The 14,558-nt window shown below is 40.6% G+C and overlaps 1 protein-coding gene and 1 long non-coding RNA gene across 4 annotated transcripts in view; one reads left to right on the plus strand and one right to left on the minus strand.

Moving 5' to 3' along the window:
- birc6 (baculoviral IAP repeat containing 6) overlaps positions 1-14,558 on the plus strand; it is a gene marked incomplete at its 5' end in the record, with an annotated part of 127,481 nt that overhangs the window by 80,072 nt on the left and 32,851 nt on the right. For all 3 annotated transcript variants that reach the window (XM_014330344.1, XM_014330347.1, XM_014330345.1), the window contains 2 exon segments: positions 1,923-2,087; positions 2,651-2,822. In XM_014330344.1, the coding sequence (XP_014185830.1) occupies positions 1,923-2,087; positions 2,651-2,822 (337 nt within the window).
- LOC102304666 lies at positions 8,564-12,114 on the minus strand. Its single transcript, XR_317632.3, has 2 exons — positions 10,562-12,114; positions 8,564-9,842 (listed from the first exon to the last, which is right to left on the minus strand). It is a non-coding gene; the product is annotated as an uncharacterized LOC102304666 (long non-coding RNA).

Below are 14,558 nucleotides of genomic sequence, written 5' to 3' on the forward strand. Positions count from 1 at the left end.
TTGCCTGAGTGTTTTGCTGTTGGCAGTAATGGAGAAACTGAGGATAAAAACGATTGCCGTTATTAATGACCCTCTGTCTTGCTGCTTTACTTACGGCTTCCTTAGCGTACCTTTGCCTGGCAAATGGCTTAATTGTTCATAGTGAATGATAAAAAACAAACAGCTGCAGGGAGAAAAGGCTGTGCATCCGAGATGTCTTTTGTATAATTGATGTCTGCAGGGGGAGAAACGGGTAGTACCTCACCTCGACTTGTCTGACTCTGCTAACTGCACATCTTCTATGACCTGAAGAAGTGCAGATAGGGCTGTTCGATATAACAATATATATCAGATGACGATATAAAAACGTCTATCGTTTCATTTTACGCTATTGTTTCGTGGTGTCGCAAAAGAAACCGTTTATGGCAATATTTTTTTCATTGTTTTGATCGCAGTCATTGGTTTTTATGTGTTGTTGTCAGCAACAATGACAGTAAAACCATCACGTGTTGGCTTGTTTATTTTCCGCATAAATCTTTCAAAATAAAGCTTAAGATCCTGTTGAGACTTTTCAAAATAAACTGAATCACGTGAAAGAGCAGATTGTTTACAGATGAGAATTAAAAAAGAGCCACCAGGTGCTAAAAAATAAACCTTAGACTCAAACGTTAGAACAGGCTTTCCCCGCAGCACGCTGTGTAATAAATACTCAAAGAAAACTGCAGCCTTTACAACTTATGTCTAAAAATGTATAGTTTCATGCCTCTGTTAAAACACTCGACTCCAGGTACACGACGCCCAGCTGGAAACACTTCACACAAGTCGAGCTGCCCGAGATTGACAGAATTTACAGAAAATGTTACATTTTTGTGATTTATATTGTTATCGGGACGATAGATGTCTTATATAGGGATATGAGATTTTGGTCATATCGCACAGCCCTAAGTGCAAAGTATAAGGACGTTTAGCTCTTGAAACAAAAAAATTAAGGATGTGCTTTACATACAAATGTAGAGCAATTTACAAACCATTCTGACAGCAATATAGCATCAATGGGCTTTTAAATAAAGTATGGAAGAGAGAGCCTGGTTTGTGTTTGTATGCATTTAATGGCAGCTTGTGTTAATGTGTAGGAAAAATCAATGATTGTTTTCCTAGTGTGAATGGCAGAGGTCACATCTGAAATCATAGTTACTGTGATCTCAGGTGTAGGTCTTCAGCGCTTTTTTTTTTTTTTTTTTTTTTATAAATTAAAGGGGCCTCAAAGAGAGGCGTAAGAACAGAGTCAACAATGGTTTGGTATCCCAGAAAAAGAATAAACCAGTTAGACCTGTTTTCTTATCATGTTTCAAACACCAAACTGAAAAAATTAAAACATATCTAGCTAAAGCATATGAGCTTATGAGTTTTTCACCTCCTGAGTGGAGGTGTTGTCACTGGGTTCCTGAAGCAGACCTGCCTTGTTTTTGTTGTGGTGGTGATGTGTCTGGTCTCATGCTTGTTCAGGGACTGTGTGAATACACAAATCTGAGCCAAACGCATCACACTGGCAGTGGTTGACCTTGATCTCCTGAGACCCATGTTTTGGAGTGGTAGCACTGGTGTGAGATAAGACACTGTGTTTTAAACATGAGAGACAATTGAACAAAACATTAACTTTAAACTTCAGGGACCAATTTTCTGTCTGCTCCTTTGACTCATTTCTTGTTTGACTCCATGTGACCATCACAAATGTTTTATGGCAGCTTTCTATGTAGGCCACAACCAACTCTGACCTTTTTGAATACATGATAAAACGTGATGAAAAAGCAGCAACAGTGTTTACGCCTGAATTTCATTAATAATTGTTAAAGGGAAGTAAAAATGCAAAATCTTTGATTTAATATTTTTTAACTTGGTGTATTGATATTGTAAATGTGTGTCTGTGTGTGTGTGCGGGGCAGCCACAGATATCCAGCTGTCATGGTGGGGGGACCAGTGAGGAGCAACAGCTGTACTGGGCTAAAGGGACGGGTTTTGGTACTGGATCTACAGCGTCAGGCTGGGACGTAGAGCAGGCCCTCACCAAGCAAAGGCTAGAGGAAGAGCATGTCACTTGTCTACTCCAGGTAAGTGCAAATGAGCATTTTTTTTTTAAGGTGGGTTATTTTTGCCTGGTATTTCCTATGAAACATGGGCCATAAATGAACCCATTAATTTTTTTGTGAACTTGCACTATAGTATTCAAATTCAACAGACTGACCAAACTACAAGACGCAAATAATGAGCAGACAGCTGGGTTAAATGGAGGGCAGGGAACTAAAACGGCTTGTTTCTGGCAGGGGATAAAAAAAAAGGGCTGCAGCAATGCTCAATTTAAGATGAGTAAGGATTCATTTGAACCATGAACCACGCAAAGGTATCATATCTAGCTATGTTTAATTTCTTTTGATGTTACTTACTGTGCCTTGTCATAGTGAGAGATGAGCACCCAACAATACAGTTGGTGCATATATTTGATTCCCAATAAAGAGGTATGCTTATCATCCTGGCAGTTGTGGTGTGTAGGAAGGGACATCTGAAGACACACAGTGATCAAAAACATGGATTCTCCCTCATCCAGAGCAGGTCACATGAACGCTTTTCTTCATAAAGGGTAAATTTTAATTCTGCATTTGTTTTTCTTTACTAGGTCTTGGCAAGCTATATCAACCCAGCAGGCTCAAGTGGCTGCCACATTGCTGATGCCTCTTCAACAGCCAGCAGAGCTCACAACAGCTCAGCACTGCCAGCAGTGCTGCTAGAGCTGCTGAGCCAGTCCTGCCTCATTCCCGCCATGTCCTCCTACCTACGCAACGACTCAGGTAGGGCCCATGTCTTTGCAAGTGATGAGTATGACCAACAGAGAGACGGATCTAGCCTCTGTGCGCCTTGATTCCTAGGCCCCACCGGTTGGCTGAGGAGAAGTGATTTGAACCTCTGTATATTTCAGCTCAACAGAGTGATCACGTAGGAATTTCTACCATAAACACTAAGCAAGAAAGATGACTCTCCTGTCACACTGAAGTGGACACGAAAGGGTTATCTGTAAAAATAATGTTGTATCCCTTAGATCTTTCGTTCTATTCACTGAAATGAATAGTGCTTACCCACACAAAGGAAATAGGACTTTTGTGGTTTACATCAAACATGACACAGACCTTTAGGCAACATGTTAAATTCTCTAAGGAGAGACTGCTGATAAGTGATGGTAGCTGAGTTTGTAAGAGATTAATGACACAAAACTATAGAACAACTGAGAATGCAATCACGAGAATGAAAATAAACATTTCACTTTTTATTAGGCATCAAGATGGGGATAGTTTATGGCTCAAGTCACCTTGAGTCTTCATAACATCTTTATTTACAGTCTGTTTGCTGAGACCTGGTATGCATCTTACCAAAAGTAACATGTAAGTTACTGTCTGCTTGATAGTAACTTACATTTTTCACTGAGAATATTGATCAACTCAAGTAAGTCTGTGACAAGCACAATGTAATATCCTGTAATTGAATCTAGCTTGCCCACTATAAAAATGCAGAAAGCTGCATACTTCCAATAGGCTTGATAAGTTTGTGGTTATCATTGCTCCTATAGTATGTGTTTAGAAATCTGTCATTAAGAAGTCTTACCGCTCCATGTTTCATTATTTAGATTCTACATACTCGAAAACATCATGAAATCAATTTCCTGAAGGGTTTCTGGCATTTGTGTTTGTGGGCAGATTTTTTTTTAAAAAAGAAGAAGAAAAAAGACCAATTTTCAAAAATGATAAATTTAACTGATTGCTATCAACCTGGGAAGCAAAAATCAGAAAAGCAGTCTGCTACTTAACACTCGGTGTTCTGTGGACACAGAGAGAAAGTAACACCTATATGCCACTTTAAAGTTTTTGTTTACACAATTAACCATAGCTGTATGCTCACTGGCTAAACGTGTTCGTTGTTGTTTATACCTAAGAGTCTAGCAGGGATTCTGTTGAAGACAAAGTCAAAGGAGCTTGCAAAGAAGAAGACAAAGCTACAGCTTTGGCATGAAATCTTGGATTCCAGGGACTTTAGAGTAATTTTATATTGTATAGCAAAGAGAGAACTCCAATTTCAAAAAGTAAAAGTGCTAAGCAGATAAATATATACATGAATGCAAGTGAATGTAGACGGTGCTGCACAGTTAAGGTTAGGTCAGCCCACTGCTTATATCCTCGATCGTGGCTCAAGAGTTGGGAGTTCGCCTTGTAATGGGAAGGTTGCTGGTTCGAGCCCCGGCTTGGACAGTCTCGGTCGTTGTGTCCTTGGGCAAGACACTTCACCTGTTGCCTACGGGTGGTGGTCAGAGGGCCCGGTGGCGCCAGTGTCCGGCAGCCTCGCCTCTGTCAGTGCGCCCCAGGGTGGCTGTGGCTACAATGTAGCTTGCCATCACCTGGGCACCTGGTGATGGCGACACATCATGTGCGAATGGGTGGATGACTGGATGTGTAAAGCGCTTTGGGGTCCTTAGGGACTGGTAAAGCGCTAGTATCATCCCAGAGCCTGTTACAGTGAGTGTATGCTACCTGTGTGTGCCTAATGCTGCTGGTTGTTTAACTTTGCAGGAGTATGTAAGCATGCATGCTGGCTTGTATTAATGTGCCCCTGGTCTCATAATTAAATAACAGCTGATAAATAGCATTGTGAGTGTTGTAATTACTCCTCATTATCTGGTAAAAGCCTCTGACGTGTGTTTAAATCCAAGTGTTTCCACATGCTGTGTCCTTTGTAATACTTTTAAAACGGATATATTTATCACCCAGCTTAATAGCACATAGGTATAATGTCATGTGTTGAGTAGACATTGATTAGAGTTAATTGAAATCATGGTGTGTCCTGCCAAATAGAAGCTGGGAGCAGCTGGACCACCTTTTACATGAAAGCCAGGAGGTCCAAGGTGTGAATAAATGACTGACCAGAGCTGACTGTAGTGAACACTGGTTTTCTCTGCTTCTCTAACATTATTGTCTATGCTCTTCTTATTTAATTTAGCATCACATTGACTGCACGCGCACAAGAAAAAATACAGTCCCATAGAAATTTTGCGTCCTTTTTTAATATACTCTAGTCTGTGAAGCTTTTAGTAAAATGTTGCTATTTTTGTTTCTTTTTTTTTAGCCATGTTCTGTAGTATCCTTAACTGGCAGTTTAAGTTTCTTCATTCTACACCTTAGCCTTCATTGCCTCTTTCAAATCTGATAACTGGCTCGAGGTAACATTTATAACGGGCACTTTGACACACATCGAGAGATGGAGCACTTAATTCATTGTCATCTCATTTTTAAATACAGCATGGTCCAAAACACAAAATATGTCTTTTTGAAAAATAAAACCTTTTTTTTTTCAATAAGACAATTTATTAAATATAGCTGAAATATTTGTAAGATTTTTCATATTTTCGGCTAAAACATACTTTGTTTCAGAATTTTTAACACTAACATAATTCAGCTGTTTGTTTTTTTTGCTCCTGGTGTCAAAAAAGATACTGGCATTGCCTTACCTTGGCCTCAAGTAACAATGTGAGGGATCTTGGGGTCTTGAACTTTTATCCTCCTTTTGTTGCCCTGCAATAGGCTGCTGGGAGCTTCCCATTCTGGACTATCCTGCTTCTTCACTCACCTATTTCATTTACTGTATGTTTATACACCTGTCTGCATTTAATCATTAGTTACTTTTCATCTCTGGCTCTCTTCTGCAGTGTCTTTTGTTCTGTCTCTCTGGAGATTGTGCCCCTCCCTAATCTCGGTTCTATCTGAGGTTTCTTCCTGTTAAATGGAGTTTTCCCTTCCCACTATTGCCAAATGCTTGCTCAAATTGGGTCATGTCTTGAATATAAAAGAGACACAACAAGTTTTCGATAACTGAAGAACCAAAAACTGCGAAACTCTGCCCACTAGGCTGAAGAAATGCCAGAGAAGCAGAGCCCAAGAGAATGAATGGCCTGCTTGCCAAAGATCCATTCAGAGTATATGTTCAGCTACAAGGGAGCAATTTCACAATGGAAGACACAGCCAGAACTGAAATTGAGCGTACCATAGCAATCTTCCAGAGCAGAAACAACGAGTCTCCAGAATAAAGACCTGAACAGCACCAGAACCCAAAATGACTCGTACTAGCTGAGGAAGCTAACAGCACTCCTTGATTGCTTGACTGCACAAATAAGGGCGCTGCTATGCGAGTACCTGAAAGGTTGAGGGTGAAGATTAGTTGGTTTCAGGGCCTTGGTTGGTTTTAATCTGCCACATGGGATGTACCATTGACTTACACAGGGAAGTGGCTGACATCAATCTTACCAGTGGCTAGGAAGGACAGAACAGAGGTGTTCTGAGCATGGTAGAAAGGAAGACCGCTACAAGACTGCCCCAGAGACTATCAAACACATAGTAGCAAGATGGAAGATGTGAGCTGGGACTATGTACACTGAGAGGCGCAACCAAGTGGCTTATAGTGTCCAAGAACATCTGTGATGCATAGAGATTAGAAGTCCTCAAGCCCCAATCGAACCAATATGGGACACCACTAAAGGTGATGATGAATTAAAAACAGGGCGACGGTCAGTGGAATTTCTACCTTCACACAGAGAAGCAGCTGTGACCAACCAACCAGACATAGTTGTGGTTGAGAAGATGCAGAAGACTGTAGGTTTGATAGATGAGACAACAACATCAGGAAGGAGGAGCACGAGAAAATAGAGAAGCATCAAGGACTGCAGGAACCACTGGAACAGGTTTAGAAAGTTAAGTTCTAAGTGGTCCCAGTGGGATTGGGAGCATTAGGACCTATAACTCCCAAACTGGAAGTGTAATTCCAGGCTTAACATTAGAGGTATCTGTCCAGAAGATTGCAGTCCTACAGTGCCTACCACTGCAATGAGTAAGAGGGAGATTTGTTTTAAACATCCAAAGGTGGGAACTGACAATGTACCTTGTTAATTGTACTCGAGTATTTACACAAATCTGTTCTTTTTACTCCTCATATTTTCAAAACAGGTTTGTAACTTTAGGGTTTAACACATTTGAGGAAAGATTTTTGGCATCAGTGTGAGCCTTCAGACCTTTAAACTGATTTGATCCTAAATGGATGAACAATAGCACACAAAATACGATATTATTTGTGTATCACTGGATTATCACATACAAAAACATTAAAGATGCAAATACATAATTTATTCATCATTTATAGTGCTATACTGAGGAGTTGAGGTTAACTAGGTTGAAACGATTTGGAACAGTGTTTTGGTTGAAAATGTCCATAATTGTGGTCATGGTGCCAATTTAGATTGTGTATTAGATCGTGAAGATCCAACATCTGGAGGATGTGCAGGATAAATTGATTAGCTTGTCATACTGTGGTGAGTTTATAGTAAAGCACTGTTCTGAATTGGTGCACAATGGCTGTGTTGCTAATGGTTACTGTTAGGTGGTTAGATGATACTTAGATTTCTTTTTTAATTCACTTAATTCTAACTTTATGCAACTTGATATGATCTAGTTTAAGGGCAGTGTAAACAGTATACTGATAATGGCTAGAGTCTAAGCAAAGATGGCTCGTGAAACATCTGTTTACATCTTATGTATATCCTTAATGAGCAGTAAATCTCAGAGCAGCAGCAGCACAGGTCAACTAATCACAGCCTGTCCACCAAGATAATCTTCCGTAGGTCATAGGTTTTTGACTTTTACTTGACTAAAGACATTAAATTGGTCCGTCAACTTTTACGAGGTTTTGTTTTGTTTTTTTTATAACTCCCTTGAACTAAAATATGTCTGCCCCCCTTGCCATCTCTGCATACATCTCAAAACTGGAATTAAGTAATCTGGAATCCATTTCATAAATGGAAATGACACATGTCCCCTCCACCTTACTACTTAATTCCAGTTTTGCTTTGTCTCAAACAGATATGATTTAAAGTTAAAATATGTTGTATGCAGTTAATGGCCATTTTGGTGCATCATTCCTGCTGATTAAACATTAGCATAATGTAGGAGAGTAATGGTCGGTAGTGATTCATCATGTGGCAAAGAAAGCAGTTCCTTTGTGTTTTCCAAATGCATAGGCCTCACAGTTTGTCCACTCATTTGTTTTAACTGTTTTTTCACAGCAGGCTAAGGAAAACGATGTTTTTGAATGAAATGCTTGACCTTGTGCACAGAAAGTCTTTTGTTCCCTATACAAACCCGTACACCCTTCAAGGATTTCCTACATCACAAGGCATATTATTGACATCAGTACAAGGTGAAAGCTAAATACGCCACAGCACCACCTTCATTCATTACCACAATGTCCCTGTGGATTTGTGAATTTGCAGTTTATCGCTGCTCCCCCGTGGAATTGTAGATTCTATTACCACACGCTTCCCTCCTTGCAGTTAAAATGGGTAGATGAGCACTTTGAAGTGGATCAGGGCAAAGGTGAGACGTAAGATGCCACCACCAGTGATCATTGTTGTAATTAGATCCCATTCATGTAAAGTTATATACACGAATCCTTCTACGCAAACACCTTGGGGGTTTTCACAGATGAGGCTGGAAACTCATTCTTATTGTTATTCTTGGGTGTTTATTGTTCAAATGTCCCCCAATTCCACAATACATCTAGACGTTATTCAGATATTTATCAAAAGCTTTTTAATACAGGAAAATGATTGCTGACACTACCCTTAAATGAATATGAGCAAATAAATGAAGAGACCTCTGCGATCCCTCTGCACCTGACACATTTTACTCACACTCACCAACTTTCAAAGATGGACAGAGATGAAGAAAGAATATAGAGCATAAGCCCCATTTCAAATGGAAACTACATAGTTTAATTACAAGTTGATCCCATTCCTTAATGTCTTGCAACTGTGACTTCTGTGTAAGACCTGTGTATTATCAAAAATAGTTTCACACTTTTGGGGTTTGGGAAGCACTTCTAGAACACCTCAGTATAGTGTGAATTTGTGGTACACATGATGTGAAGTTGCAGGTCTGTCGGAAGTTGTTGTACAGCCACATTGCTTAGGAAGAGTGCTGTATTTGTATTACTGTAAGGGCCCTGAATCAAACACATTTTGTGGCCCTGAAGACTTACAGGTGACCAGCAGTGTTTCCAGAAGCAGCTTCCAGTTGTCACTTTATAGACTTTGCCTTTAATCATATTGTTGAGAACTCCTCCCAGACAAGTAGCAATTATGGTCCCCAAAGTTTTGAATTTAAAAAGAGAGAAAATATATTGGGTTTCTACAACACTTCTTTCCAGTAAGTACAACAGTCCAAAAAAAAATCTGATCTAGGGAAATTTTGTTTTTCCTCTTGGGCCACACGGGGGAGTCAGTCCTGGCTGGGAGCTTGATGATGTCCATCTGGCATACCCTGGTTCCAGCCTAGTCCTGTTCCTGCCATGTCTCCCAGCCCTTTGTTATCTTGTCGGCTCATGGCTGTGGCTTGGCAGTATGGCTTGTTTGTTTACATCTTTAACCAGTCTGTTGATTTCCCTTCTCCTCTCTCTGGGATAGATTTTCATTTCAAACTTCTTTCTCCAACATGTGTGGCTTTCTAATTAACCCCGTCCTTCACTACTGCTCACTTCAGCTTTTCTGGCATATTTTCTCTGATTTAGAAATCCTTTTCTTCAGTTTTGGTATGTCACAGTGTGGTGTAGATATAAACAAAAACGATTACAAACAGGTTAAGAAATGTGCCAATGATGCCTAGCATGGCCAGTATGGACTCCTCCTGCTCCTCCTTGAGCTCCAGTGCCCGCACGTCATCAAGGGTGATGACTGTAGTACCCATGGTGCTGTTATTCACCTAACCTGGCAAGGGTGCACTTATCTGGAATAAAAGGAAGTGAAGGGGACTGTGTCAGACAAGAACTGAAAGTAACATCAAATCATAATTGGGTGTCTTTTCATTGCTCAGCTGCATCCTTTTTACTGTACTACTAATCTGCTAGTTTTTGCTCAAAAAACACATTCAAACAGCCCTGGTTCAGGCAGTGCCAACATAATCTCTACCACCCCACCAGCCACAGGAAAATTAATCATGAATCAAATGCAACAATGGCTGCATAGAGTGGAATGGAGATTAGTCTTTGAAGACTGCTTCTTACAACCTGCTACAGATTGTAGCTGAGCTCCTCAGTTGTGAGCTAGGAGCCAGCACTTAGTCAGCCTCATTTTAGGATTACTTGGAATGAAGCTTTTAAATTGTTAGCAATGATGCTCATTGGCATTCTCCATGTTAAAATAAGTTTGATTTAAAGATTGAGCATGCTACACCCACCTCCTCTGTATAGGTCTTAAATTAATAATCCCCCCTATCCCAGGCTCCTTGAAGTAGTTGTTATGAGCATAATTCCCATTTTCCCTATGGATAAGTCTTAGAAGGTAAAAATTAGGAGCTAACGATGTTGTCTGAAAGATGAACAGGATATTTCTATCCTTGGGTTTATAATAGAATAACATTCACACTCTTTCCCTTCAAGTCTGGAAAATTATTCTTAAATTCAGATAAGTCAAAAGCAATAGGGTAGGAAGGGGAAAGTGGCTTACCCTAAAGCGCCTTAGGTGTAAGACATCGTCATCCAGCATGCTTTTTGGGTCCTCACAGAAAAACCATGGCTTTAAGGGCATTCTACATGTGGAGAAAAAAAAAAGAGGTGGGGAGGCTGGATAGAGACTGTTCCAGTGCCTATAAGCGACAGACCAAGTGGCGGAGAGAGACGGCGATGCCACGACAGCTTCTCGGTGCTCAGCGACGCTTCCAATGAAAACCTCCTTGTGACACTTGTCTCCTTCTCCTGTTTATAGCGCCACCTGTCAAGTTCAACAACCCTACCCACAAACTTCCCTTCTGATTAAGTTCCCCCTTTGTCTTGCCAGTTTTTTTTTTCTCCTTTTTTTCATCAGCAGGTTTGCCTTGCTGCTGCTAAAGCACCAGCAGCCTCTGCGTAGTGGAGAGGAGAGGGGTTCTCCTCATTTGTTCCCTCCCACCTCCCCTGAATTACTCCTATACTGACCGTCTGCTCCTTCTCTTGATTTCCCTGTAACGGCTTTGCTGAAACCCCCCTGCCTGCCTACACCTTATGCTGTAACACACTCTCCCCAATTTTCTACTGGCCTCTATTAGAAATGAATGCCTTTAAAAAAACAAAACAAAAAAAAAAGCCTTGCAAGCAATGTGATTATTTTTTCTGAATGAACTGATAAGTCTCTCTGTCACCAAGCTTCCTCTGAGCTTGGTAAGAACATGCAGCTCCCCGAATTAGCAGTCTGTGGCAGGTGATATTCCAGAGGAGCAGGAGAAGCTGTAAATTCCCATGGAGCAGATTTCTGTAGAAAACCAAAAGCAGTCGGGGTGTCAGACAATCGATATGACACTATGGATGTGCGCCTACCACAGTGACAGCACTGTTACGGTGGTTCTCCAACACCAGTTAGTCATCGTGGGAGGACTATGCATTGCATAATCAAGCAGAATGATGGCAAGAGAGCGAGAACGGATCCTGATGTCCATGGCAATGAATTGGAAGAAGCATGAGAACGAGAGAAGGGGGGAGGGAGGAAGTGAGGAGGAGCAGGAGGAGGAAGGGGGGAGACGACATTGCTCACGCTTAGAGTTGTCTCCTCCCTCCACTGCTGTGGGTGCTGGTGGAGTACATATACTCATGCACACACTCGCTCATTTACCACCTAGCAAAACACAAGACAAATATCCAAAAAGGAGGCAAATTCAGCCTCTCTGCGCTGCTCTCGGCTGAGTTCAGTCGTGCCCGTCATCAGCTGTTGTTATTCTGGAAGACCTGCAGAGAGGGGAGGAGTTGAGGAGGAGGAGGCAGCAATAAAAGGCGGTGGGGAATTAAAGGATGGATGTGACTGGTTGGAGGACAAAGAGGATGAGGCCGTGAAAAGATGTGGGGGTCTGCACGCAGTTAGATATATTCATCTCTAACCAGTGGCTTCTGTAACGGACACCAAGCCTGCCTATTTTGTCTTTCTAACTTCCCCCTTTATTTTGTGATAGAACCTCCTCACTCTGCTGTAACCTTTTTCTATGCTTCTATGAAATATTTTACTACCTTAAAACAAACTTGATGTTGATACATTTTTTTTATGTGTCATCTTCCAGTCCTCCTGTAGCACCATTGAAAACCATTAGTGATATTTTTTTTAATAAAGGAAAAGAAGGTCAGTGTTGTTGGGCTCAATTACTATGTGTTCAGTTAGTTAGCTTGTACTAAATGGTAAAGTGACTGGTACATAATTGAGCACTCAAGGTGCTTTCTTGTTAATCCAGTCACACTCATTTATAGAGTACTTTTATCTAAGCACTTTTGAACATTTGTGCACACACTCAGTCTAGTGGATGGATTGGAGCAGCTTGGAGTTCAGGATCTTGCCCAAGGAATGTGTAGGCATGCAGACTAGAGGAGTCTGCTTTGTTAAGGCTTTTTCTGCTTCAATCCTCTCTTAAGCTCTTGTTTCATTTCTGTTCATATGCACACATTTATTGCATCTATGTATGAGATATGTTTGCTTAAACATTAGTTGATACATTAACGTTAAATTAATTAATTTTAGTTATCAGACCTTAAATTTAAGACTGAATTAATTTAGCTTCAGCAGTATTTAATTTACCTGGTAACCAGGTACAACAGAATGTTATAAGTAAAAGAGTCTATCTCAATATACTTCATCAACATCAAAAAGGTGAATTTTTGTAACAAATAAGGAGTTTCTGCTGGGTTTTTTAAATTTATTTATTTATTTATTTTGGTATCATGTCTGGTTAAGAACCTTTTGTCTTATTTATGAGGTGGGATGTAGGATAATTACATGATGAACTGGGATAATTATGAATTTCTTTTAGTTGTCATTTTAGTCATAGTTTGGAAATCATTGCTAATTTATTCATGTAACTAACTTTGATGAATTAAAATTTTTGCATACATGGCAGAAACAAAATGTTTATCTAAGGAGGCTGGTGGGTCTGTCTAGCACAGACCCACCGCTGGAACGAGACAATTCTACTGCAACAGCAAAGACACGAGTCGGCAAAGTTCTTTGTATTGCTCGTGCACGACGGAGAGAACTGTGATGAGCGTCGTTCCTTCGCTTGACCCCAGTTGCTCTCGTCTGCTCCCTCGTAGCACTGCTCTTTATTGTGGTTACACGTCTATGCACAAGTTCATTAACATATGACGTTTTACACAGGCATACATGTGAACAAAGAGTACCTTATCCGTGTGTACGTATAGGCATGCGTGTGTGTGGGATCAACATGTGACCCTGTGAAGAGTCCCCAAAGCTGGTGCCAGGAGTCCAGCGGTCCACCTAAACAAAAGGCACTTATACTTACGCAGATGCAGATACAGAGTAGGTGTCCTCCTATAGTATAAATCAAGATGAGAAGGTATGACCTCTCTCATGACCTTAGGGTGTGTATGTGCATGCCAGAACACTCTGGAAGGCACACACAGTCTTTACAGACTGCTAAGGATCAAACCTCTATCAGTCTACAAACATTTATATACTTCTAAGCATAAATGATTATAAATTTCTATGCATAAATGGCAATAATAAAACATAAACCCAAAAGAGGCTGTTTTTTCTTGGCCCCAATAGTTAGAAATAGAAGCGAGGAATTGTGTTTATTTATTTATTTCTTGGTAGGCACTTTGTTTTCCTACTTATTCTAACCCAGTTACTGTGTTCACAGTGTGTGCCAACCCAAAACTAAGTAACCTGAGTAGCTTGGATTGTAAAGGGATTCTTTTTGCACAAAAATGCAGCCACTATTTCTTCTGTGCTTTAAAATGGTACAGAGCTCCAGGCTACTTTTTTCTGGTTGTTCCACACAGACTTTCCTTGATGCACATTATCTACGGTGTCCACTCAGGCAGACTGTGTGTTGGCGGAGGCATGTCACAGTCTTACTATTTCAGCTACTCCCCGCTCTATTCCTTTGCCCTATAGGGGTCAGGAAGACCTGACACTGTCCAGCCGTGCTTGAGTCACAGTATTTGCCACCCACTCAGTGTGACCCGTGTGCTCAACACCCGTCCCTTGTAGCAGCAACCTGCCTACGCATCAACTCTCCTGTTTCCCCATTAAAGCGGACTCAGTGAACACTTGTTTAATGTTATTTAACTTGGTGTTATTGACCGTTTTAATTACTAATTGTGGTGGTATGTAAAGTTCATGATGAAAGGTGTCAAAATCTGTTGTCTCCTTGGGTGCTAACATTAAGAAGAGCATGTTGTTACAAAGAGATCAGCAAATGTCAGATATCTTTTTAGTGACTTGAACAACTAGCAAACTTAGAACTTTAAAGTAGCAGTTAGCGGTTTAAGTCTTTTGTTTTTCCCCAACCATTGTTTACAATAACTCACTGCTAGATTAAAAACTGTTTACATCAGTTCACAACACTTCATCTTCACTTCAGTGGTCATAATGTTATGATTAATGAGGGTATACTTGCAAGAAAGAAGTTGAGTCCTTTGGAATTCTGCATTAATGATTAGTAAAGCATCTGAGGTGGTTGTAGCTC

The sequence above is a fragment of the Haplochromis burtoni genome, unplaced genomic scaffold (assembly GCF_018398535.1).
Source record: "Haplochromis burtoni strain Fernald_Lab_line unplaced genomic scaffold, NCSU_Asbu1 Contig_778, whole genome shotgun sequence".
In the NCBI taxonomy this organism is placed as follows: Eukaryota; Metazoa; Chordata; class Actinopteri; order Cichliformes; family Cichlidae; genus Haplochromis; species Haplochromis burtoni.